The 27,531-nt window shown below is 41.9% G+C and overlaps 1 protein-coding gene across 13 annotated transcripts; it reads left to right on the top strand.

Annotated features, from left to right (window-relative positions):
• The first annotated feature begins 368 nt into the window (after window positions 1-368).
• Window positions 369-26,508, top strand: LOC144518713 (AP2-associated protein kinase 1-like). 13 transcript variants are annotated; one of them, XM_078251574.1, is made up of 22 exons: window positions 369-449; window positions 958-1,137; window positions 5,145-5,263; window positions 5,921-6,029; window positions 7,999-8,141; window positions 8,299-8,420; window positions 8,502-8,583; window positions 8,740-8,872; window positions 9,670-9,773; window positions 10,228-10,307; window positions 10,396-10,559; window positions 11,466-11,656; window positions 12,701-12,904; window positions 13,516-13,703; window positions 14,012-14,205; window positions 14,305-14,373; window positions 14,711-14,800; window positions 17,259-17,363; window positions 17,532-17,633; window positions 18,234-18,410; window positions 18,720-18,809; window positions 25,442-26,508. In XM_078251574.1, the coding sequence occupies exons 2-22, from the start codon at window positions 978-980 to the stop codon at window positions 26,287-26,289; spliced, it is 3,474 nt and encodes a 1,157-aa protein (XP_078107700.1). In that variant the 5' UTR covers window positions 369-449; window positions 958-977; the 3' UTR covers window positions 26,290-26,508. The 13 variants fall into 13 exon arrangements, with proteins under 13 accessions (XP_078107700.1, XP_078107713.1, XP_078107701.1 ...); XM_078251587.1 differs by lacking the exons at window positions 369-449; window positions 25,442-26,508 and adding an exon at window positions 19,369-19,468 and having other exon boundaries at window positions 602-1,137; XM_078251575.1 differs by lacking the exons at window positions 369-449; window positions 18,720-18,809 and having other exon boundaries at window positions 602-1,137.
• Window positions 26,509-27,531: the final 1,023 nt, after the last annotated feature.

The following is a 27,531-nucleotide window of genomic DNA, read 5'->3' on the forward strand; positions in this document are numbered from 1 at the left end:
GCTGTTAATTAGTTTCATGTGACACAGCTCTTCCTATACACTCTATCTGACGGTCGTGGAGGGGCTCACCTTCTGCCTTCATCTTGTAGGCTACTCACTGCTCACTTATTGAAATTCCCTGTTTGTATGACTTTCTGACATATGACAGAGAAATATACTGTATTGTTTATTTTCAATGCAGAGAAGTGAGAAAATGTTAATAAAGTAGTTGCAAGTATATATATATATAACGCCAACTCGGCAAGTTGTGTAGCAAAAATGTCGCCGATTTTCCGAGTTGTTCCAACGTGAATTTACAAAGTCGGGAACTGTTTCTTCCGATTATTCCGACGCCACATGAATGCGGCATTCTTCCCACTAGCATTTACTGTTTGTAGCTACGTTAGCTCTGTCATTAAGTCAGTTGACCAGCCTTCATACAGCCGGCTGGACGCACAAAAGCAGTGGAGGTCTGTCATTTTTACTACGATACAGACGAGTAGAGCAGCAGGTGAACATTTCGGGTGCATGATATCGGTTGAGATGTGTAATAAGCTGCATTGGACATTAAGGACCTACCTGGCTATCAGCCTATCAACTGACAGCTGTCACCGCACCTAGCTGCGCTAACGGCTAACAAGTGTTTTTCGGGCTAATTTAGTCAGCCAGTGCTGCTCTCCGTTTAGAGTGGAAAGCGGTGACTTCCGCATGAACGTTATATCTCAGTATTTTCTCAACAATATTCGACTCCGCCTGCTGTTCAAATGAGTTAGCCAAAGAGCGTCGGACCGCAGTGTTTGAAATATTTTGAGGTCCAGCTAGTTAGCTAGCATTTAGCTTCAAGCTAGCTGACTAAATTCATTCAATTATTGAAAACCTGTTAAAGCGTTAACGTTAACACTAGAACCTCAACGGACAGTTTTATCCAATCACAGTTGTTTTGCTACTAATATATATTTTGGACTTGGCCGTGCTTAGGATAACCTCGGGGGGGGGAAATGAAGAAATTTTTTGATTCTCGTCGGGAGTTTGTGAGCTCTGGGCCGGGCTCCGGAGTCGGTGGAGGAGGCGCTGGTTCTGGCGGCGGTGGCAGCTTCATCGGACGGGTCTTCACCATCGGACGATATCAAGTGACCGTCGAGGAAATCGTCGCCGAAGGTAAACTATGTGGCTTTCTGTTGTGGGGATTACACACATGTCACACAAACACGTTTAACTAGCTAGATGCACAATCTCAACGGTAGCACACTGCTGTGAGGATGGACAATCAAGTAACATTATATGAGTGGGCCTGTTTTTCTTGGGCTATGGCCTAGCTAGAGTACCAACATAATGATACACTACCACTTTTGTATATGATATCAATGGGAAAGGCAGTGGTCATGTTTGTTGGCACAAGCCTATAGCAGTTACAGTATCAATTGTGACCACCAAAGGCAGCTCTTTTGATGTTTATTTACTAGGCAGGTAGCTTTGCTCCAATCAGACTTTTTTTTTGTGGCCAAAGCTGGCTTTCTTCTTTGTAAATGTTCTCTAGAGTGGAATACAAATATTTCAATGCTTAAAATTCAAATATGGGAGAAGGGTGTGTAACATTATACAATTGTCAGTTATTCTGATTGTCAATTTGCACTCTTGCATGCACCCTCGAGCTTGGGAGGTACATTGTATAACTGGATTTTCTGCTGTGTTATAAAGGACTGATGTTTTGATGAACACATTTTTAGTTGGTTAGAAGGAGGGAAAGGTTGTCAGGATTCCCAGCCACATAAAACATGACCTCCTGACAAGGTGGGACTTTAATAACATACCTGGGGCCCGTACTTATCTAAGGTTAAATTATCTTGCTGATTAGCTGTAGGTGAATCCAAATCATTGAGTTAAAAGGTGAGGATTTTTTTGTTGGAAACTGGTCTCAACTTTTAAGGTAGTTTTAACCAGAACACGGTTAAACAGGCTCTGTGATAGGGCAAACGGGTTTCCCCATGGTCATTTGTATTTGCATTGAGAGTCTGCCATGCTCTGTTAGCTAAGAGCGCCTGTTACTAAATAATAGATGGAAGAAGACTGATTAATTCATCAGTACCATAGATGGGCCCCATCTGTTTTTGGCCACATCGTGGCTTTATCAATGGGTTAGACTTCTAACTGCAGTCCTACCCTGAACTGAGATGTCAGTGCAAACTTTTAGTGGAATTTCTGTGAGCGTGAGAGAGTTTTCTTATCAGTTCTGTAAAACATTTGGCCTTGATGCAGACATTCACTCGAGAGAAAAACACCATTCAGCTTGTTAACTTTCAGGCCTCAAACAGGATTTTGCACACACAGTGAAAGTTAATCATTTTCCTAAAATTATAAATCTTTCACAAAATGCTTGTTGGAATGTTTTTCTGCAGATCATATTTTTTCTTGTTCCGGCAGTGAACCTACTGCTTGCAATGTGACTCCCCCCCCCCCCAGTGTCTCTAGACCTATTTATTCAGAAGGTTTGGGTTGTAGTCTGGGCTATAAGTTTCTGTTAGCTGGCTGCTCCATTTAGAAATGGTGTGTTTTTTCCCCTGTGTCTACTCCCCTTTGTTGTCATCGTTGAACTCTTTTGCCTTTGGCTGAAATAAAGACACTCTTCACAATATACAGACAAAGGCAGTCAGAGGGAAATACTGGCTTTTGTAGCTTCAGCCCTAAAGCTTTGTTATTTAAGACATTTGGGCTTCAGGCAGTCTGTGATTTTTTTTTTTTTCATATCTTTTGATCATTTCCTTGATTAATCGATTAGTTGATTGGTCTATAAAATGGTGAAAAATATTGTTTCCCAAAGTCCAAGATGATGTCCTCAAGTGTCTTGTTTTGTCCACAACTCAAATATATTCCGTTTACTGTCACAGAGGAGAGAAGAAAATAGAAAATAGTCCCATTTAAGAAGCTGGAATCAGAGAATTTTATTTTTTATGACTCAAACTGATTTATCGAATTTCAAAATAGTTGGCGATTAATTTAATAGTTGACAACTAATCAAATAATCTTTGCAGCTCTACTTTAATTTCAACAAGACGAGACGTGTTGCATTTTAACATGACAATGCCCCCCCAGTGGTATTTCTTGCTGTCATTGCAGTGTTGCCTAACTTGCATGTTTGTAAACAGCATAGTAGTCGTGAGGACATGTGTAGTAGCCCTAAGCCTAGATGGTTGTTATGCAAGTTCACACTGATGACAATTTGTGACCGAACACTACAGCTGTCGCTGCACTTTCCGTAGCAGTGCCTGAAGGTGCATATTTGTATGTGCATTTGCTGAGCGTGTACGCATAAGCTCCAGTGGTATTATCCTGACAGTCAGTTACGTCACGAGGCCGTGGCTATTTGTAGCTGTACTTACAATTATTCGCACACCAGTGCTAAAAATGTTCCTTAAGAAGACTGCTAATCCTTCTAGTTTCTTACAGGCATCTCAGATTAGATAAAACAGCAGGGGGTCAACTGTCTGAACTCCGACATACCACACACACACACACACACAGTGTCTGTGTTTCGCATTCTCGTGAAGTGTTCTTCGTGTTCCACATTCTTGCACTTCATTGTAAAAATTCCAGTATTGATTTTATAGCTGAGTACATAAGTGACATTGTGACAGGACAAAACAGAAACACACATGATTTCATTTCATAGGGTCAGTGTATTTTTTTATACCGTTTGTACTCTGTTTATTCATTGATACGGCTCTCACTGTAATGTTGCCCAAGGCAGTCCTAAAACGTCGTCCAGTCACATGGAGCTGCCCTTGGCTTAAGCAAAGTTCCCACTACAAGACTCTAAAAGTTGCCAGTTCGCTGTACTGTTCACACTACACAACTTGCTCTCTTGTTTTTACACTACCTGACTGACCAGCGGCAGAGGCTCACCCACTACTAGATCTTTCGCCTGGAGGAATCCCCGAGTCAAGTCTCCAGGGGGTACATTATTGAAAAAAAAGTTTGAGAACCACTGCACTAGAGGATTTGAGCCCTGATTATTTGCTCGCCGACAATGTTTTGGAGCCCCCTGACAAAAGCCCCAGTTCGGCGGCAAATCAGCGTTGGCTTGGAGCACAAGTGCATGCACTTGGAGTACTTTCCCTGGTTTCCCCTCAGCCCGTGTCTTTCGCTCTAATTGACTTTAGCTCCCCGGCAGAGTCCCCGACAGCTCCAGATATTTAGCCTGTTAGGCATCTGGAATGTGTCTGCGCAAGCGAGCCTTTCGTCTCACGTTAGTGAAAAGTTCTCACATGGCGCTCCAACGACATGACGCCGATTTGCCTCCGATATGGGACTTTTGTCGGTGAGCTCCAAAAACTGTCGGCGAGCGGAAAATCAGGGCAAATGTGTCAGCAGCATCACTGCGACCAAAGGTTGGATGATGAATTCTCTCACTTCCTGTGTCCTCTGTCAGTTGTGTCTGCTTCTTGCAGCTTTTCCCTCAGCGCAACTGCTGACTCACACTATGCTGTGCTCTTTTTACCACTGTGCTGGACCGCCGACCATGCACTCTTCATACACAATTTTCCCTTTAAGCACTCCTTTCCTTAGCACTATGATGACATGAAATGTGTATATAATGTATTGGTTTAGCAGAGTTTACCTCAGTTTGTGACAAACTAACATTCTAAACATTTTTAAAAGACTTGGATATCAACGGGTTGTTTAAAATGCGCACACATTGCAACACCGAGGACACCGGTGGAAAACTTCCTCTTTCCTATTTTTGCACGGCTGCATGTGAATGGGAATACAGTGGAAAATTCATTTTCATTTGCCATGTAAACGGCTTAGTCAGAATATTGTCTTTTTCGGAATAAGGTCAAAAAACAGAATCACTGGAATTGACATACAATACTTGTACAGGAGTCTTTTATTTTTTTGGTTACACTGATGGAGAACTACAGAATATCAGCAACTGTCAGGGACTGTCGTGAAAAGAGAAATGAACCGGTTTTGGATATCCCTCCACATCGTATATGTTGTAAAACAATGTCGCAATGTATTGCGTTGCTGCTCCTACAGCTAAAAGTCCAATAAATGCAAACAGGACATTTTGAGATATTAATTCTGGATGACCGTGTATTTAGTTGGTGTTTTACTTTTCAAATGTGTTCATTCTGTTCCTTCTCCATCTCTCCACTCACTTGCAGGAGGGTTTGCAATCGTTTTTTTGGTGCGGACTCATCAAGGCGTACGTTGTGCACTAAAAAGGATGTATGTCAACAATGAACATGATCTGCAAGTCTGCCAACTTGAGATACAGATTATGGTAAGTAAGACAGTCCAGTAACTGACTGCTGAGTGCAGCAAAACTTCATTTTCTCTTTGACACCACTAGTAGATTGTCCTATAGGAGGGGATTGTGTTATTGTGCGTTAATGTTACCCTGTGGTGGAATTAACCGCATCAGTGTAACTTAATTTATGACACACACACACACACACACACACAGAAATACGGAGATGACATGTAAATGCTTTTTTTCTTTTTGATTTTCTGAACTTTGTGGTCTGAAGGCGACTAACCCTGAATGCTTCAAGTCCTCTGTACTTCAAACACTGAACGTTTTCTGAAAATACTCTTTGACCCAGGACTATTGATCATTACTGAAGGTAGCTCAAGGGTTGGATAAATGCAATCTAAGCTCCCGTGCCGGTCCATTTCCTAACTGGAGTCCTTACTGTAAGTGAAACTAAGCAGTTCCTGCTGCCACACCCTGGGTGGCATGACTACTGTGGATGGTTATCACCATTATGTTCAGACCTTTGGCAGGGAATCAACAACATCTCTCTACTGTTAAAAATAGGCTTAGTAGTTACACACACAGATGCATTTTGTAATATACTAACCCAAATGTTTTAGGACTGTAACATCTATGAAAACTGTGTCTCCATTGTCATTTCTTTCTCTGTGTTTGTTTACACAGAGGGACCTAGTGGGCAACAAAAACATAGTTGGTTATCTGGACTCCAGCATAACTGCAGTCGGAGCTGACGATGTGTGGGAAGTCCTAATCTTAATGGACTTCTGTCGAGGTAAATAGGCCCACCCCCCCACGTCTTTCTGTGTCTTGTTGAATTCAAAGCTCCATTACCCTCGGCTCCTCACAGCATCCTGCTCCGTTCCAAAGCAAGTAGTCAACTGACAGCTGTCGTGGTCAATAGAACTTCTGTTTCAGTCAATACATAGCTGAGTGGAGTTATTTATAGACAGTTTAAATATTTAACTTCACTGTGCAGTTGTTGAAGCCACCTTATGCTTGTAGCATAAGATAGATAAGATTCAAATGCATTTTCTGTACAAGCACCATTGGTAATGCAGCGTTAAAGTCACCAATTACAGTAACGAAACATTTTTCTTCTTCCTCACAAGTTTTGTTTTGTTGAATTTTTAAACGATCAAATTAGTTGCACTGTTGAAAGCAAAGCAGATATTGCAGAGGATGTGTTGTACGTTGTCTTGTCCTCGGTCTGTTTCATAGCTTGCCGGAAACAAAACTGTAAAAGAATTTGGCTGACCTCTTTCAGAACTTTTTATGCAAGCACCATCGGTAATGCAGTGTTACCAAAGTCACCAAATTACTGTAATAAAAACAATTTTTTCATCTTTATGATTGATAAAGATGATTGACATGGGTTATAAAATGCCAGAATTAGCCAAAAGGCTATTTTTCATTTGTGTTTTTTTTTTTTCTTTCCTTGACGTTAAAAAGGCTTACCACTGTTGAAAGCAAAGCAGATGTTGCAGAGAATGTGTTGTACGTTGTTGTCCGTGGGCTCTCTGAAAGCTTGCCTGAAACAAAACTGTGAAATAATTTGGCTGACCTCTTTCAGAACTGCCATACCAATTGGCTGTTTTAAAAATACAATAAACATAGAGGCGTGTGTGTGTATATATGTGTATGTGTATATATATATATATATATATATATATATATATATATATATATATATATATATATATATATATATATATATATATATATATATATATATATATAAGCTTTTGTATATATGGTAGATATAAAACTCATGCAAGGTATTTACCGTTAACTTTGTATCAGCTGACATTTATAGACTTTTATGCCGACCTTCCACCAAACAACTTTTGGTAACCCTTTACTTGAAGGTATCTACATAAGAGTGACATGACACTGTCATGACACATGAACTCTAACCCTAACCATAACTTGTCACGACAAAAACCGAATGACACTTACTAAAAGAAGCGTTATGTCATAAACGTTTATGACTTGTTTATGTTTGTGACACGTTCATGACAGTGTCATGTCACTCTTATGTAGATACCTTCAATTAAAGTGTAACCCAACTTTTCAACTGATTCCACTGCTGTAGACAAATTTCTAGAGGTGCAACGATGAATCGATTAGTTGTCAACTATTAAATTAATCGCTAACTGTTTTGATAATTGATTAATCGTTAATCGATTAATCCAGCTTGTTAAATGTGAATATCTTCTAGTTTCTTCTCTCCTCTGTGACAGTAAACTGAATATCTTGTACGTTTTGGACAAAACAAGACATTTGAGGACGTCGTCTTAGGCTTTGGGAAACACTGTTCCATATTTTTCACCATGTTTTGACATTTTTATAGATCAAACAACTAATTGAGAAAATAATCAACAGATTAATCGACTATGAAAATAATCGTTAGTTGCAGCCCTACAAATTTCCAACATTGGATTGAAATAATGTCTTGCTAGAGTTGGGACGTGCTCCCGTCATCTCAATCGTTTGGTGTAAAGGGGTCATAAAAAAGTCCGAGTCAGTCTTAAGTCAGTTTTTCCAGTCTTGACGTTCTGACAAAATCAAACATGTTTGATGTTTCAGAAGTTTTAAGTCTTAGTAGTGAAGTTTTTGCAAAATCTTCTAGTCTGTGACTAAAAATTCAGTGACATTATGACAGATTGTCTTTAAATGTGAGATTGTGTCAGTCAGTATTGTTGTGTATGGTGGTCATAAGTTGACCTATTTGTTTTATGCAGGTGGGCAGGTGGTTAATCTAATGAACCAGCGGTTACAGACAGGCTTCACTGAGGCCGAGGTGTTACAGATCTTTTGTGACACATGCGAGGCGGTCGCTTGTCTCCACCAGTGCAAGACTCCAATCGTCCATCGAGATCTCAAGGCAAGTCAAATCCATATCCCAATGTACTACTCACTCGCTGGATACGGCTAGCTAATTGATGGCCACATTGATTATTTGGAGGTAATTGATTGTGACATTGTTGTTTACCTCATGTATTCTCATTTCTGATGGGTCTCATCTCGTCTTCCTCATGTAGGTGGAAAATATTCTTCTGCACGACCGGGGACACTACGTGCTCTGTGATTTTGGAAGTGCCACCAACCACTTCCAAAACCCTGAGACAGAGGGGGTGGCAGTCGTGGAGGAGGAAATCAAAAAGTGAGTCTTCTGGGCTGTTTACACCTTCGACCCTTTCTCTTATTAAAATTCAGAAGCTCATTGGTCTGCTCCTAAAACCAGGTACACTACTCTGTCATACCGCGCTCCAGAGATGGTCAACCTCTATGGTGGAATGATAATCACAACAAAGGCAGACATTTGGGTGAGAAGAACGGTGTTCATTACCACTATTGCACATTACGATGACTGTATGACCACATTAATTCACCATTATAGTGACATGTGCATTAGAAAGAACTGACATGCTCGACCGAGACATTTACATTATCAAGTGTGTTGATTCTCTTTGTCTGTACAGGCCATGGGTTGTCTTCTCTATAAGCTGTGCTACTTCACGCTACCTTTTGGGGAGAGCCAAGTGGCGATCTGTGATGGAAGTTTCACGATCCCAGACAACTCCCGCTACTCCCAGGACATGCACTGTCTCATCAGTGAGTAGCCTTGTTCCTCAGAATATACACACTGCCCTATTTACAGCATCCGCATCCCGTATATGTGCAATTATTGTAAGTTTGAATGTGTGTTAGGGATGTTAATGATTAACTGTTTAAATGTTAACTGACAATAAATTCTGACCGATCAGTTAAACAGTTTAAAAACAATATTAAAATAAAAAGTAACACTTTTTTGCATAATAAAAGAAAAATAGGCTTATCAATCTATTTCTTAACTGCTAGTTAACTTGCTAATGTTAACTTTGCACTAGCAAGTTGCGCTTTTAAGCAGCTCTTTTTTTTTTTTTGGCTCTCTGCTGGACTGCGCTCACAGCGGAGAGCTACGTGACACATGCCACTATATAAATGAGGACTGTCGGGTTAAATCGGCCGTCCTACACACAGAGTATGCAGGTGGACACACAGCTGACAACCTCGCAGGTGGATGCGGTGGAGACAGACTCGGGGATAATACTCGCCGCGGACAGCTGTGGATTTGTGTCGGTCGCGCAAGCTGTTCCTGGAAAGTGGCTGCATGTGTCCACGACAATGCACGGAACATTGTGGCTGCGTGACCGAGACAAGTCCCCAGCTGCCCACGGAACGCTGAAAGTATATCCGAGCCTCTCGCACAGGTGAACTGAGGCTCTGTTGCATGTTTGTCAGTTAATAGTTAATGATCGGTTAACGAGGGTCGTCGGACAGAAAGAAAACCCCTCGAAATTAGCATCCTTATTGTGTTCTTTTCATGTGTCTGACTCAAATTATACATCCTATTTTTGTTGATTTCTCAGGATACATGCTCGAACCTGACCCAGATAAGAGACCCGACGTCTACCAAATATCCTACTTTGCCTTTAAACTGGCACGACGAGAGTGTCCGGTCCCAAATGTACATGTAAGTCACCATGGCAAGAGGAATAGCAGGAATTTCCATATGTTGTAGGGTTAATGTTAAATATTAACAGCTCTTTTTTCTAATAATCTAGGCCTTGTTTTGTATCTCAGGTACAGTGGTTTCAGTTGTCTTGTTGCTTTCTAAGGAAATTAATCTAGGACATAGTGGTATTGGACGGAAGCTATGCTTTCTAGCTTTTGCCAGTTGGCTATCCTCTATTCACGATACCCTTTTCTAAGATATTTACAAAGTAGCTTAGCCACTGGTCTTCTGATTCCGCCACATTTCCCACCTCGCCCCTTAAGTATTATTTAAGTGGGCAATAATGGTGCATTCATGGCAAATCGATACTTGAGTGTAGCTGTGGCACTCAAAATGTTTTTATTAATGACTCAGTGATGTAAAAAATTTAAACTCTGGTTTATTATCCTTGCAAATCCTCTTACTGTTGTAGAATTCACCTATTCCTGCAAAACTTCCCGAGCCCATTAGAGCCAGTGAAGCAGTGGCCAAAAAGAGTCAAACCAAAGCCAGGTGAGTAAAAAAAAGCAAAGCGTTTGAGTGTTATCATTGTATGGAACTTTCTACATAACTAGTCAATTTTCTCTTTTCCTTCCATCAGACTCACAGACCCCGTTCCTACCTTGGAAACCTCCATTGCACCTCGCCAACGACCCAAGGCTGGCCAGGCTCAGCCCCAGCCGATATCAGGCATTCTTCCCATCCAGCCAGCTCTCACCCCACGCAAGAGGCCCAATGTGGCTGCTGGAGCACCCCAGGCCATAGGTATAAGTATCTCTGTGATACCTTTTGTGTGTCACGGTTAAAACCATTCTTACTAGGTAACAGGAGCCTGCATTTATGGAGACAGTTATCCTATACTCAAAGCGACATCTTGTATTGAACTCAGCAGAGTGAACTGCTCAAGAATTTGACTCCAATGCCTATCAAGGGCTTGTTTTTCCAGTCTTTTTTAAAGAAGCTTTTGACATTTGCACTTTGACAAGTCTATCCATCTGTGGTCCACTTGCAAAGACAGAATAGATGGTGGCATGATGAAAGATTAATTACAGCAACATACTCATGTTTGTTATAAGATAAGAACAACTTTGGCATCTGTTACGAGTGACAGTAATTCATCTTTGACACGGCAGACTTATGCGCAGTTCTAACTCACTCGTTGTGTTTCCAAGGAAGTAGTGTTTGTGGATTAAAATGTATGTATTGAAATAATTAATAATATAAAAATAAAAATCTGTATTTATTTAGCTATGCTAAATGCTTTACGCTAAATAAATGCATGGATTGTTACCATAGAATCTAGAATGGAGTATAATATAAAGTATTCACTTGTTTTGGAGATTAGGCCTAAAGCATCATCCATATATTACCAGTTAATGAAAGACTTTAATTTGTCTAATTGGACGGTCCTTTTTGATATTCAAGGAGGCCTACAATTTCACAAATAATACAAATAATCACACTGAAGATCAAAACACTTAAATCTCCTTTCATTTTTACAACATGTCAAGTGTTTTTTGTATTCAGTCATTGGATGAAAACAATTGTCATTTGCACAGATACTTTGGGTCACCAGAAATGTGCGTGCATTTTAAAAAGATAATTTCAATGTGTTTAAAAATGATTTACGGTCTATGTTCTTCTCATTCTTCTTATTTTTCTCCCTTCCAGGTGTTGGTATCAATGTCCCGCCACCAGCTTCAGCTGCTGTGCAAGCTGCTCAACAGGCTCCTGCTGCACAGGCCGCACCGCAGCCAGCTCCGACAGCCAACATACAGCCGCAGGCTACACCACAGCATCAGCAGCTTCTCATGAAGCAGCAGCAAGCCTCAGCCTTTCTAAGCCCACAGAGTAACCAGCAGGTAGGCATCCCGGCAGAACAAGAATGCAAATAGTTTTTTTGAATCTCACTCAGGGATACTGGTGGAAGGTGTGTGACAATGCTGTGCACAAGTGGTGACACAATTTCAGGCATGAAAGTCTAATTTTCAAACCAAAAAAAACACACATCAGAGGTTTTTGAGCAAATTGATCCAGGAAAAATGTGGGTAACTAACGTGGGAATAAATGTTCATTTTATTCAGGGGTCGTCATGCTTCCTTCAGCCCATTAATGCTTGATTTTCCACTACATCTCCAAAAACATTAGACCGAGCGATGGCTTGGTTTGAGATGTAATTTTTTCACAATATTCACAGGTAGAGTACATGAGGCCTCCCTGTTTCTAGAAATGTTGTCGCTGTTGATCTGTATGTTGACCTGTGTAATGGACCATTTGCCAAACAGGGCACTCGGCAACACATTAGCTGTGATTGACCACAATACAGTCTGTTTGGTTTATCAGTTTTCTCAGCTACTGCTGCTTTAATTCCCAATATCACTGTCCATGCAATAACAAAAACAATGCGATAACGCACACAAATTGCTCTATTGAACCGTTAACAAGCCATAATCTTAAACATACAAACGTGCTGAGGACCTGCACGTTTGCGTGACCATTTGTTTCTTGGTTCAGACTGTAAATGGACAGTGACTCTGAATATTCCCTCTTGTTACTGTTTTTTTGCCTGAGCTGGTCTGTTTTCTTCTAAATGAGTCAGTATACTGAAGTTAAACTATTACCTACTGTACATACAATACTGTTTATCTCTGAAGTGTTTTGTGGACAGAATGTGTGTTAGTGACGAAAACCTAAATGTTGTGAAAGAATGTCTTCTCACCCTCCCTTCTTAATTTCTATCTCTCTGTCTCGCTCTCTCTTTCTTATGTTATGTCTTGATTTCCGTTGTGTACTGTCAAAAAGGTAGGAAATAAACCCTGAAAAGTGTTCTATAAAAGGCTGCTGCACTCATCAAAGAGCTATAAATGGGCCTTCCTCATGCTTAGCTGTGTGGTATTCTTATGTAGCACCAACTGGTACAGAGCCTCCAGCAACAACAAACAGCGTCTCAGCCATCTACCCTGCTGCAGTCCAAAGTTAAACCTGTTCATCCAGTTATTGCCCTGCAACTGCCACACCAGCAGCATGTAGCCCATGTCCATGAAACTGCATCTTCTCATCTGACCCCCATCCCTGAGTCTGCAGCCGTTGGTCCTGCAGCTGACCCAGAGGTTGTGGTAACATCCGACTTCTATTGCCGTCTGCTGCTCTTTTGGGCCGGGGAGTTGATTACCATCTCGTTTCTAACCAATCACATCCAAGAATGTTACATTTTCCTCTTCTGGGGCACAGGAATGGTCTCACAGAATATATTCAGTGTGACTGTGTTAATGCCACGTAGCTAGAAATGCTTCCTGTAATGCCATCTTTGAACAACAGCATTGCTACAGTTGGATTCTGTATAAGTCACATAACTAAATCATTAAGTGTTGCATTCTGAACTGCTTCTTTCAACTATCAAAATTGGTTGTTTTTTTTTCATACTTTGTTGACCCTACTCTATGTATTTTGCCATTCAGTTAACTCTATTCATAAGGTGCATCTGTTTCTGTACAATCTCTGGACTGGGAATACTTCCAGTTTTTCTCTCTTTTTGTTGTGGTTTTCGAAGAATTTCAAATCCATCTTTTTTTCCACTGGATCTTGCTTGCTTGGCTTTTGTATGTTCAGGGGTCTGATCTGTGTGTTTCTCCTCATGCAGTAAAAGAGAAATTCTCTGTTGGCATCAAAGACGTTTTCATCTCCTATTTCCGCCCTCTTTATCTTTTTCTTCTCCTCATAGACGGCTGGCCTAGTGATTCACAAAGTCGGCTCAATGACACCCCCCTCGTCGCCAAAGATGGCCCCTAAAAGCGGCCACAGACGCATTTTGAGCGATGTCACTCACAGTGCCGTGTTTGGGGTCCCGGTCAGCAAATCCACCCAGCTACTCCAGGCAGCCGCAGCTGAGGCTGGCCTCAACAAGTCCAAGTGAGCAGAATTAACTCCCTTCAGTGATCTGAGGATGAACTGTCTCCTTTCATGGCACTAAGTGAGCTGAGAAGGTTCAATAGACAGTCTATTCATATGACAGAACCCACGAAGGAGGATAAACGACCCTTTTACATCCCAGAGCGTCCAGCTTAAAAAGAATTGCTCAATTCAGTCTTTAAATAACTCTGCTTGCTCACTCTTATTTGCATACATCAGTAGGACGGTGTCCACAGACTTAACACCCATGTTTGAATTTCACTGTTGACTCTCACCCATCTTTATGTTTACTCCTCTGTGTACTGCAGATCAGCCAGCACGACTCCTTCTGGCTCCCCCTGCTCGTCTCAGCAAAGTGTGTATCATCCAGGTGATGCTAACGCCCAATCGGCCCTTACTGCACCCAGCGCTCAGCCCAGCTGGAACCCCTTTGGGGATGATAACTTCTCCAAGCTAACAGCAGAGGAGCTGCTTAACAAAGACTTTGCAAAGTTAGCTGAGAGTAAGTGCAACTTGTTCACTGCGTATTTACACCTGCAGCATTGGTAAAAAGTCATGTGAACTTAAAATAATTGCTACTTTGCTGTTTGCTTGTGCACAGCTGCCGCACCAGGAGAGAAGGTCACAGGCTCCAGTGAAAATCTCATTCCAGGGCTCAATGCATTTCCAGGTAAGTCTTTGCCTAATTCTTATCAGTATGCTGCTGTCTCATTGCTTTGCATACTTCATCTCCCAGGAGACTTTTATTAGAGTGATACATCAGTCATCAAGACATTTTTTCTCAATATCTACATGCAACAATTCTATATTGAGAAAGGTGGAATTCAAACAAGTTTTTGACCTTTTTGTGTTACTGTCTTGGCGAATGTCTAGCGTTGCCATAAAACTTTGACTTTGTTTGATTATGCCTTCTCTGTCCCCTAGTTTTACCCACGTTCTTCTTTTGTTCATGCTCTCACATTCCTTCATTTGTTCTTCTCCATCTTTATTCACTGTGCAATGTTAAGCTGAAAGGTCGGCAGACATCATGAGTGCAGGTTCAGCGTTGTTGACTGTCCCGGACCCCTTTAATGCCCTCTCCCTCTCTGACACCACAGGTAATTTTCCTTGTCACAACATGACACAGAACGAGCCTTGCCTTTGATTCTCTCCGACCTTGGACTCTCTCACACAAATATATTCTTAGTGACTTATGAGTCACTCTTTTTATTTACTGAAGGACTTCCCTGGATATCACATTTCCCAGTTGTTGGTTTATGAGTGCTGGTTGCGTAGTTTGGATTTGTACAAGGTCCTATCTTGTTGACGTAGCAGGCAGCCTCACAGTGAGTCCTTGTCAGCTTCCATGAATAGAGACGGTAGCCACATCTAGATCGCATCTCATTTGCAGATCTGTGCTTTTGCTGTTGCCTGGCAACGCGACGGACAAATTCTCCTTTGTTAATTGGATTTTCTTACTGCCTGAAGGAGCCTGCTTACCAGTCCCTTAAAGAATACAATAAAGTCAAGCATGCTGTCTTGTTAAAATAAAGACCCAGCCTTTTATGTTGTCCTCAGTTTAGCCTTTAGCCCTTTTGGAAGTGCATACTTCTTAGCTGGGTAACCTCCTTTGTGTAGTTGCCAGAACCCGAGAGGATAAAAATGTTGAGGCTATTACATAATCAGGGTGTGGTTAATCTTCTCTACCCAGCCTAAGCTGGAAGCACACAAGCAAACACAGCCTGACTTTTGCTGATGGAGCAGAGAGGCCTATCTGAGCAGCATTTAGGATAAGTACTGCCTCTTTGGAATCGAGTAAAAAATTCAGCATACTGTGCATCATTTTTAACATTACCTATGCTTTTCTATTGACTTCACTGACATTTAGGATTTGTAAAAAGCTTTTCATCAGTGTTGGCCTCTTTCCAATAGTGAAGGGGGCAAAAGGTCACATCTGCTGTGCCATTTTCTGAGCCAACACATTCCTTGACCCCCCCCACCCCCCACCCCCACAACCCCAATTTGCCCCATAGCAGTTTCCTGTAAGTATGAGCTGCAGTGAAAAGTCAATTAACTTGTCGTTTCATGCATGGACTGTATTTCAGCCTAACTAAATCACTAATTGTCAATAATAATAATAGAGGTGCAGAAAATTTAATATTGTTTTTATGATGAAGGTTTTGGTAAAGCCAACTTAACAAAGATATCGTCTCATTTGTCTGCGCCGGTCCAAAAATGAGTTGAGGTGGCTAAGGGGGTCACAGTTTCGATTTTAATTCGAAATCGACCAAAATTAAGTCACAATCTCGAACTTTGAATAAAAAAATTTAATCGTCGATGCTGCCACGCTCTCATGTCACGTCCGGTCGGCTTGTCAAGCGGGAAAAGTGCTGCGAGTCAAACTCCTCTAACTTAGCTACAGCTAGTCAAAAGATAGCACGGCAACTGCAGTTGCAGGAGACCCATCGACAGAACTTGAACCCCCTCCTCTTTCACGGTGTGGAAGTATTTTGGATTTCCAGTGAGTGACAACGTTCGATAGCAGTGACAGCACCGTTTGGCTTAGTTATCAATGCCGTTAGCATCGTGGCTAAAACTTTTTTTACTTTATTTTTTGACAAATCGTTTGGGCTGTGCTTTCTAACATTATGTAATTGTGCTAACTGAGCACCGTTAGCCTTCACAACAGAGCTGCTTCACTACACTTGTTAGATAATGTTTAATTACAGAGTTCTCTGTTGTTTTGTGTCTGTGTGCTCGTGGTGGGAAATGACTGTAAACAGAGAGCCGCATGCAAGAAATGCAATGCGCCATGACGTTGGTCCCCTTTAAGGCTAATGTTGGAGGTCCCTCTAGTGGACAGAATATGTAACAACAACCACATGCTTATAGTGGCATTGACAATGCATACGCCTGAGTAATGTAGTACATATATATAATAACAGGCTGCATTTGAGCATTAAATCTTCAAATATTATTCGAATAATGGCATAGCAACCTGTGCTTAAAAAAAAGAAGTGAGAATCAAATCGAACCATGACCTTAGAATCGAAAATGTAATCAAATCGAGGATTTGGAGAATCGTGATACCCCTAGAGGTGGCATGTGGACAGCGACAGTGCATTTAGGAATCGCTGTGAAGAAACTCACTGATTGCTGTGGCTTTGTTGTGATAATTAAATGTTTGGTGTTATGGTTTGTACTTCAAGAGCGTTAACAATTCTAAAAGTTTTCTGCAGTAATTGCTTGGCACCATAGTTCTACTGGTAAAGACTTTAACATGTTCACATGATAGTCTGAATGCATTCGTCATACTATCATGTTTTTTTATTTTGTCCCTAACAATGTAGGTCATGGTTTAATACATATTTGTAATTATCTTCATTGATTTTGGCAATATGTCATATTTCTCCACATTGCTAGAGTTTCATATCTCGTTAGTTTTTCTGCTCCTTTTTTATTTGTATGAAAAATCCTCCATCACCTGGTTCTCTCTCTCTCTCTCTCTCTCTCTCTCTCTCTCTCTCTCACCATCTGCCCATTACCTCTCTCCGTCTTTTCTTTCTTTGGTCACAGAGAAGCTAATTGAGGGATTGAAGTCCCCGGAAACTTCTCTGCTGCTCCCCGACCTCTTAACACCAGCCAACCCCTTCAGTAGTTCTGCAGAGAGCTCCACCAATGGTACAAGCTCTGCCTTGCCCTGAAATTCCCAGTCTGCTCTGCATGCATCTTCTTTGCCTTCCTTCTCCTCTTTCACTCACACGTTCATGAAGTCAGTCAGACCCGCTGGGGAAAAGGATTAAAGATCAGGCAATCTATTTTCTTTGTATTACTGTCTTTTCCATGTAGTGAAGGCAGAGGTGTGTGTGGATTCACTGATTCCTGGTTTGGAAGCACCCCAGGCCCAGCGACACTCGGGCCAGCCAGAGCTCCTCCCTGCCAGCATACCAGGTTAGCATCCTGGACCACAGAATGGGAAATCTTAACATAATTCTTTGCAGCATTCATTCCCCCCCCAAAAAAAAAAAAAAAAAGGAATAATTATTTCCAGCCGTGGTCACGATGCTATTGTCACTTGTTGATATCCTCTCGACCACAGAGTTTTATTGAGGGATTTTTTACAACTGAAGTCACTTTTAGTTTCTTTGGTTTGGAAAGAACAAACTAATTTATCATTGACTATCACTGTTGTCCTGGCAAAAACACTGCGTGGGAAGCTGCCTTTTCAACTGAGAACATTGACAGATCTTTCATTATCGATGTTAATCTCCTAAAATCTGCCCACAGTTTACATTCTTCAGTAATGATCGATATAAACTGTGGCAAATTGTAGGTTTTGGACGGAGTGTAGCTCCTGTCTCTGACTTTTCAGCATGTTTTCTAGAGATTTCCACCAAGACTTTCCTTTGATGCTGATGATTATATGCTTTCAGAGATAAAACGGTGAACTGACATACTAACAAAATGCATTTTTCCTCTGCTCCTTCAGCTAAAAATCTTATTTTTTACTGTTGCCCCTTGTCCTTCTGGCTTTGCTTCATCCTGTCTCAGACTCTCTCACTGGGGAGGACTCTCTGCTGGGTTGCGACCTGTTATCTCATACTTCTCCTCATGGAAACCAGTCTGTTTCTGCTCTCCCGTCCTGCTCCTCCTCCTGCTCCTCTGCTCCTCCTGGATCCGGCTCTGGATCCTGTCTGGAGGAGCTGCCGCCTGGTCAGACAGCTTCTGGTAAGACCTCCTCTTTGCAGCATGGCCTTATGTCTGCTGTGAAACCCCCACAGACTCCAGGTCCTTCCAAAAACAGGAGGTGATGTGGATTTAGACTTAGGCACATTAAATGACAGCTTCACAGACCCTTGACTCATTTGTAGAAGAGCCAAAAGCCACCTGAAATGCATGGCTTTTAAAATACTGTGACTGCCCTGGCTGCATCTATTTTTAATCTACTTGCATCCTCCTTTTCTTTTTGCTCGCTTGGCTGAGTTAACTTATTTCCCCCCCTCTATCATTCCTCCACCTCCTCTTCCTTCATCGCAGACTCTGCTTTTCTCATGCCGTGTGGGGAGAAGGGCAATGACGACGAGTTTGACCCTATTCCCGTGCTTATCTCCAAAAACTCAAATCAAGGTAAGGTTAACAGAATCCTGAGACGAGCACTAACACAGGCTACGAGCCACAAAGATGAATGCCTCAGCCCCAACTCAGTTACCATAGCTCATTCCTGTGATTGCTGATGTGAAGTCTTGTAAGGGTGTGCTTGTCACATTAAGGCTTTTTATCCCATCAAGCTCTCACGTCAGTCGTCTTCCTATCTTTTGTTTCTAATGATATACTGGCAGTGGTTCTCTGCCCTTGAAGGTGTTTGGCTCTTTGTAGTTTATCTTCAAAGTCTCCTTATGTTAGAATGGCATTCCCTTACTCCCCCCCCCCCTTGTAATGATGCAGCTGTATAAAATTACCCCAGCTCACTCTCTGCCTGTTTCTCTTTCTGCCCCCCATTCATGCATCTCTCTGCTCTGCCATCATTTCCCCCTTCATCTTCATCAACTCCCCGCACTTAATTTCTCCATACAATCTCTGTTAACATTACTTATTCTTTTGCTTGTTTTTTTCACAACCTCCCCCGGCTCTCCTTCCATGCCCATTTCTGTCTCTGTCTCTCTCTCTCTTTCTGGCACGTTTTCAGGTGGTCACTCGCGCAGCAACAGTGGCAGTTCAGAGTCCAGCATCCCCAACTTGGCCCGATCCCTTCTGCTGGTGGATCAGCTCATCGATCTCTAGAGGGGGTGGGAGAGGTTGAAGGGGGCAGTGTGCAATCCCAAAAGGGACGGGGGACAGGGGGAGGGTGGGGGAGATGGGGACTCTGAATCACTTAATGTAGCACCTTATGAAGTGAAACAAAAGGAGCCAGCATAGATTGGTTGGTCAGTTGAATCTTTCTTTCTATGTGCCTCCTTGGCCTCAACTTCATCTGTAGTTGCCTGATGATAAGCTGGCTTCATATATCTCTGCTGGCTATTGACATTCCAAAAAAAAAAAAAAAAATAACTTTTCTTTAATGCCTGAGCATATCGTCTTGCTTCTGTCCCGGCTACACCATGGTCTTCCTCATGCTTTCCTCATACTCCGCATTAATATCCCTCATTGAGTACACTGCCATGGTGATCCACTTTCATCGTATGTACACGTAAAACTTGCTTGATCACAGTTGCATTGTGTTCACTTTGTGTACTTGTTCAGGGTTGAAGCTTTGTTTGAGCACGCCAACTTCAGGCGTGCTCATTTGTGTCAGGGGTCTGACCAAAGAGTGAGGAGTCAAAATGCTGTAGACCCCCAGGGTAATGTGTGACGCTGCACTCTCCCGTGAAAGCTTTGAACTAAACTATTGATGATCAAAGACGCACCCAGCGCGAAACCACTGAGAAAAGTTGGCACTGATTGAACCAGTTTTTGTAAACAACCAAAGACAAAAATGTCAGCTTTGGGAAGTCTACACAGATTTGTGGTTTACTGTTGTGTGCAAGGAGAATCATTTCAAACACTCTCCATCATCTTAGGAAGTCAAATCTGCTCTCTTCTGTGTGACTACTCCAATATAGATCAGTAATCATGTTTTAACATTATCTAAGCTAACTTAGTACATGCATTCAGAGCTGCAGCCTCAGCATCAACTGTACAGTATATTGATACTTTTCTCTGGATGTTAAGCCGGGTATCCTAAAACTACACCTTTTGAATCTGTCCGTCTGGAACTGGTGAACTCAGTGTTAACATGGCTGATTAATTGGGCTCCATTGCCACGGCAGGACGCTTTTTTTGTCAGCATTACCTACAACACTTACAACAAGACCATTTAATGGTGTGTGTGCATTTTATACATCTTTTTATGTGTAAGGTCATGAACTCACCATCATATCTTTGACCCATTGTCAAGTAGGGCTGTCTTCGACAAAGACATTTTGACTCATATGATTTTTTGGTTGATTTAATCGACGGATCTGTGCGCTCTGAGTGGTCGTTAAGACTAGACAAGCGCAATATAAATGCAGTTCACTTTACATCTGTAAAACTGCGTTTCTCCACAAAGAACCGTGCAAAAGTACCACTTTAAATCTTGTGTTTGCCAGAAATGTGCTCATAATTTTCTTGAAAATAAGTCATGCAGCATGAAAAAAGCATTACTACTACATTAGCACGACTAATCGTCTAAAAGGGGGCAGCCCTATTGTCAAGATAAACACAGCGGAAACAAAAGAGAATCAAATGATTTGACCTGTAGCCATGCCAAAGCTAAAGGAAAGATGTTATTATTATGCTGTGTTTGCCGTGTGTCGGGCTGCTCTCAGGGTCAGTGAAGAATGAGCAGATTCTTCTGGCAGCACACCACTTTTACAGAGAGAGGGGTACAATATAGATTTTATCGGAGCAAATATGGGACATAAGTATTCAAGTTTTAACAGCCACTAAATACAAATATTTTAATTTGAAAACCATGCCTCTGAATTTATTTGTTCTGAATTCACCTTTTTGAAATTAAATATGAAGTTTCTTGATTTTCAATTTCAAAAGCTGAAATTGAGTAGATTTGTTATTTTTGTTTAACGGTCACAAATTCAGATCCAAAAATTCAAGTTGGAATCGTTCACATAGCAACAGCTGGGCTACCTGGGACAGGAGAGGCAGTCGACCGTACTCTGGACTCCGGGAAGTCGTCCGGTTTTCAACTTGAATTTTTAGATCTTTGAATGAGACCAATGGAATTTGAGCCACCTGAATCTATTTTATTTTCCATTTAAATTTCAAATACTTATTCCTTCTTGTTTGCTCAGTAATATTTTTAATTGTAGTTACTGGGCTAAGAAATGAGTTTTACTTGAAAATCTCACTTTTGACATGCTCTCTTGTCTTATTTATCCAATGTATTCCTACCACAGACGTTGAGGGCATTTGGCCAATGTGACGTCCATTTCAGCCAGAGGAGAAATTCAGAAAAATAAATCCTTTATATGTGCATAAAATCACTGTCCATTTTTGCTCTTGTCAGCACTCGTAAAAGTAGATGTTTTTCTGTTTTTTTTTTTAGTGTGTAATATTTAAAGGCATTTCATCTCTCATGGTATGAATAAAAATGACTATTATTGATAGCGCTTTAGAATGACTGACTGTATGAACTGAGTACCATTATGTAATATGTCAAATTTATAAGGATATATAGATCAAAACAAATATTTGTGTAAAAAGCTGTATTTTAGAGTGCAAGGATGTTGACCCTCTCCTCTGTCCAAAGTCCCTCTTGTCTCTTCTCTTCATCCATGTCAAGCATTCACCTAGCGCTTTTGTTTTAGATCGTCACCATTGATACAAATGTGCTCATGACTTACCTGACTGGGTAGTATTTTTATCTCTCCGCCACAGTTCTTTACATAACACCGGTATTCGTCAGGTACTGTATATTACTGGGAGAGATTTTATTAAACGGGCAGCAAAACAGGGTTGTGGCTAGAAGGGATACAGCTACGGCGTGTGAGCGTCATGCGGCGACGACGGTTAAAGGTGCAGTAGGTAAGACTTTTAAAACTAACGTTCTGTCATATTTGCTGAAACTGACCCTATGTTCCAGTAGAACTACATGAAGCAGGTCATTTAAAAAACAATCTGGCTCCTCTGGCTCCACCTACAGCCTGTAGTGAGATTTGCAAAAATCCACCGCTCCCTGTTCAGATGCACCAATCAGGGCCAGGGGGGAGGGTGTCTAACTGCGCGTCAATCACTGCTCATGCACACACATTCATTCTCCCTTGTGGGGGGAGGGGCTTAGGAGACCGTGTTGGGCTTTAGCGGAAAGGGGGGAGGGACTGAGAAGTTGTCAATGTTCACATTTCTGGGCTAAATCCTGGATCTTCACAATCCGACCTACAGCACCTTTAAGTTTAGACACCAAAACAACTAGTTAAGTGCAGGAAAAAGGTCGTGGTTTGGATTAAAACACTCCAGAGGAACAAACACACGTTTCCTGGGTAAAAGTATTACAATTTTATTAGATTAGATTAGATTTTGCGTAATTTCCGGCCATAGCTGTATCCCTTCTAGCCACAATCGCAAAACAGAGCTAATGACGGAATACACTTCCTGATATCTCTGTAGCACCTCTCACCTCTGATAACCGCTCTCTTTCGTTTGGCTATGTTGATCTTAAGAAAGGCTTATGCGACTTGAAAAAACAGCTGTAGTGTATCACATCTGATCACACTCACTAATCACAACTGACTTTGCATTACAAGTATTACCTTTCATTTTGGCTTTTCTCTAGCCAAGGAAGGTCCGTTGCAAAGGCATAAGTCTCTTTTTAGGGTCCATATCACCTTAGGTATGCACATAGAAACAGAAAACACTCATTACCACTGATATGCCATCAGTGGTATACAGTTTAAGCTTGACGTTTGGAACATAAATAGTTTCCTCCTCCACCCAGTATGACATATTGTAAAGGTTAGTCATCGACAACACTAAGAATTTGCATGGGTAAATAAAGCCATGCTTTTTTTCTTTCCATCTAATGTTGTTCAGTTAAGTCATTTGCATTTTTGTGGCTAATCTATGCAATCCTACGATAACGCTGCATGTTCTCATCCAACTCTAAAATGCTGTATCCTTGGCCGTAGAGTTCGACTTGTGTTGCTGTGTGAAACATATGTACTTGTTGTGCCGGTTGGGTTGATATGGTGGCAGGTATAGAAAATACTTTGATTATATCAAAATGTTTGACATGATTTGGCAGATGTTCCATGTCAAAGCAGGACCATTGTGGAGCGTGTACTTCTATTTTCATGAATTGAGGTTCAGGAAGAGAGACACTGAATAAAACTCATTAATGTGAATGTAAATGAAGTCTCTTTGGGTCATATTATTTGTTTTTTCTACTCTGAGGAGCAAAGGAGCAAGCTGGCTTGATTGACAGTTTAAAGATTGATTCTAACATTTCTTTATTTTAATTAGCAGACAGTTTATTATTCTTTCTGGGAACCAAATTAGATTTCAGATACTCTAACTTGATGGTATCCACTAACTAAGGCCTTTTCTGCTCAGATTTCAGTATTAAACCATAATTTATTTAGTGTGTGTGCCTTGCACTGTGGAAATATGTGTGCACCTCTTAGTACATGCGTCATCAGAAACGTGTGCAGTTCTCTGTCAGGCATGCTAGCAATGCTCTAAGATTTAAAGCACTATTTCAGTGTTTTTCTAGGTTTTCTTTCCTATTCCTTTTCGTGTCACCCCTTCATATCTAAGTTGTTCTACGCTTCCTGGATGTTGGTAGACATGTATTTTAAAATCCCATTACTGTTGTCGTGATTGGTAAAGAGCTTTGGGTTCCCGGATTGTGTTCCTTTTTGTTAGATTGTCTTTGACAACTTGTGCAGTTGTCCTTCAAGCTTTCCTCTCAGATTTAAAGCACTTTCCTTTTCGTGTCACCCCTTCATATCTAAGTTGTTCTACGCTTCCCCGATGTTGGTAGACATGTATTTTAAAATCACATTACTGTTGTAGTGATTGGTAAAGGGCTTTGGGTTTCCAGATTGTGTTCTTTTAGTTAAATTGTCCCGTAGAGAGACTGTAGAGCCTGTGAGCTGCGTTGTGAGGAATTGATGGCTGTTATTCCACACGATTACACGAGCAGTCTCACCGTTTGTTGCTGTTTTGGTAGTCGGCGCTCTGACCCGTGAAATGATCGTTTCAGTTGGATTAACTCTTGCTTCAAATCATGTAGACAAGTGTGTAATATACGAAATGGGCTGTGGACAGTTTGAAACAGACGAGCGATGAAGGAAATTACCCAAGAAGTAAAACAAAAACTGGCGTTTTCCTTTTAATGGCTGCAACTAACATCTTCCCAAGAGCTGCCAGCTAACGGCTGCTGTCCACCCTGCTGAGGTAAGACTGATCTGTCTCTGCTCATATGTGCAAACCTGTCTGTCCCTAATTACCTACTACTTCTGCTGTGAACGCTCTTTGTCCTTGTTTCCACAGACCTACTGACTCCCTCTACCTCAACACAATCAATTCTAACTAAAAGCAAAACCGCTGTCGCTGTTTCCCCTAACACGAGGCGCTGTTTCTTTTCTTTTTAAAAGGTTGAGGGTGCTGCAGCTGTGCTGAAACTAATTTGTGGAAACAAGGTTATTTGATGTTGTAATGCTGTAGAGCTGGCCAGTTTTGTCTGTCGTACGTCACTGGTTCAAAGTAGAATGTGTCTGTATTGTTGCAGTCCTGTGCCGGTTTCTCACTGTTGCGTCGTCGTTATTCATTCTTCAGTGATTACAGATGATCCATCAGTCATATTGTATGTCATGTTTGTGTGACTGAGGTCTGATGGTCTGGTAGATAGATGAGCCACTGGACCTCAGGTTGACAATATTTATACCTTCTAATAGAGCTGCAAAGATGAATCGATTAGTTGTCAACTATTAAATTAATCGCCAACTATTTTGATAATCGGTTTAACAAAATTTTTTATGTGGAAAAAAGTACAATATTCTGTGATTCCAGCTTCTTAAATGTGAACTGAATATATATATTTGAGTTGTAGACAAAACAAGACATTTGAGAATGTCCTCTCGACATTTTTCACCTTTTTCTTGACATTTTATACCAAACTACTAATCGATTAATCGAGAAGATAATCGTTAGTTGCAGCTCTGCTTTCTAACGTTTGTACTCACATCTGATATGTTTTTCTTTATCTCTGCTCTCTAATACAGATGTTCAAGGGGAAAGCAATGGCTACTCTGTTCTTAGTGAGGGACAGGAGACTGAACCTGCAAAAAGAGAATCTCGCGCAAACGAGGGATGTGTGCACTCTAGCGATGAAGAGGAGGAGGAGGAGGAGGATGAAACCCATAAAGAAGAGCAGCAGGATGAGGGAGCCGTTGAGAGTCACGCAGCCGCCCATGACTGCAGCGGCTCCAGACCTCTGCTGCTCGACTCAGAGGACGAAGAAGAACCTCAGTTATTCGTCCACTCGTCACCGCACTCCAGCGCAGTCCCAACGGCACGACCATCCGCTACCTTCCACCAACCAACTCCGAGCACCTTCGCTCAGAATCATTCCCAGCATGTACACGAGCCAGCAAAAGGGCCAGATGTCGCCGCAGATGTTTTCTCAAAAGCACCCTTTCGCGTTGCGCAAGAAGAAACGGCCGACGTGTTTGCCAGCGCGCCGTTTCCACGCGCCCCCCTTGCAGCTCCGCAGCACTTCGACGTATTCTCTCAGGCTCCCTTCGGAAAAAGAAAAGAGGCTCCAGGAGCTCAGCAGTCATATCCTCATGCGTCTGGAGTTCACGCTGTGACCGCTGATCACGGCGTGTTGGGACAAGTTGTCCAGCAGCCGTTCCGCCCACAAGCTCTGGCCAAATATTCCAGACACTTTGAGGGACCTGCGCCGCAGAAGCCAGTAGCAGCTCACCGGATAGTGTCGAACGTGAGCAGGCAAGCCGCTGTGGCGTCGGTCCCAGTCGGACCTCTTCACTCACGGACCTCGGAAGTGAGCGCGGTAGACCCTTTCGTCTCTGCGCCCTTTCACCTCAAGGCCCCGCAAGAAAAGCCCTGAGCGCACACTCGGAGAGGTCAGCGCTCATCACTGAATTATGCAAACCATTACAGGCGTACTGCATGCTGTTGCAAGCGCTGCAGCTGGACTGCAGGCCTGCATGGATCTCATTCTTTACTGGCTCCAATTAGTGGTAGTGTGAGGTCATCTTTACACTTGAATGTTCCATTAGAGTAAGAAAACTGACATACATCCTTGACTCCTAGTTGCTTTATATATATATTTCCTGTCACATCCTTTTACCTTTTTGAATTGTCATTGGTCCTTTTTGGTACGTACATCTACACACAAAGACAATATGGTGGTCAAGCATTTGAATGCTTTCTTGCCTACCTCAGTTACTTTTCGTATCTGCGCTAAAACACCACGCAGTGACGGGGATTCGTTGTACGGGTGTCACGATTTTTCAGTTTTTAAATCGAAAGTGAGCTTTAAATTTCGACTATCGTAATCAAAAGCAGGGTCGGCGATTACCCCAGTATTTTTGTTTCTCTCCCCACCTGCGCCTACTTGCACACGTCCAAAGAAAAACACAACAGACACAGCATAGCTTACCGGCTGGTAGCATGCAGCTAAAGACACAGGGTAACATTAGCTTAGCGGTAGCCTGCAGCTGCTCTTTTCCGGACACCATGGCAACCGCCGGAGTCGCAGATAACGGAGAAACAACAGAACCGGAAACTCCTCCTGCTGCTTCCCTGAAGTCACCATGTGGCAACATTTATCCTTCTCCGTGAGTGAGTTACGGAAATAGAATGAAGGTAAAGCACGCGGGCTCTGACTAGACTTCATGGTGCGTTCATGTGGATCTCGGTAAACTAATGGTGTTTTCACTTTGTTAATTTTGAGAAACTCAAGCTGTTGTTGTAAAGTACCTTTCTGCCATCTAGTGGCTCTTGTTGTGGCGTTGCCGTCACTGCTGAAAAGAAAATGTTTATATCGAAGATTGAATCGAATCGTGACACCCCTAGTTCGTAGATCGTCTGCAGCTTTGGCAGTTTCATTTCCTGTATATTTGAGCTTTACTGTGAAACTATGGTCTGATAACGCCTCATTCCTCCTTTTGTATTAGTTCTTAGAATTCAAACAAGATCATAGCTTCACAGAAGCTTGGAAGAGGAAAAGACACTGTAAAGATGTTTCAGGGGAATGTATCTGTAATTACATCAACGTTACAATGATTCCCCTCAAAGTTCATAGTCTTCATGCCTGACAGTTTGTTACAGGGCAGATGCTGGATAA

This window comes from Sander vitreus, chromosome 5 (genome assembly GCF_031162955.1).
Source record: "Sander vitreus isolate 19-12246 chromosome 5, sanVit1, whole genome shotgun sequence".
NCBI classification, from domain to species: Eukaryota; Metazoa; Chordata; class Actinopteri; order Perciformes; family Percidae; genus Sander; species Sander vitreus.

What these genes read in the sequence shown, in the direction of transcription:
- LOC144518713 (XM_078251574.1), top strand. Translation starts at nt 978, where the DNA reads ATGAAGAAATTTTTTGATTCTCGTCGGGAGTTTGTGAGCTCTGGGCCG. An exon ending in GGACATGCACTGTCTCATCA is followed by an intron (nt 8,873 to 9,669) that starts GTGAGTAGCCTT and finishes TTGATTTCTCAG; the next exon opens with GATACATGCTCGAACCTGAC. An exon ending in TGGAGCACCCCAGGCCATAG is followed by an intron (nt 10,560 to 11,465) that starts GTATAAGTATCT and finishes TCTCCCTTCCAG; the next exon opens with GTGTTGGTATCAATGTCCCG.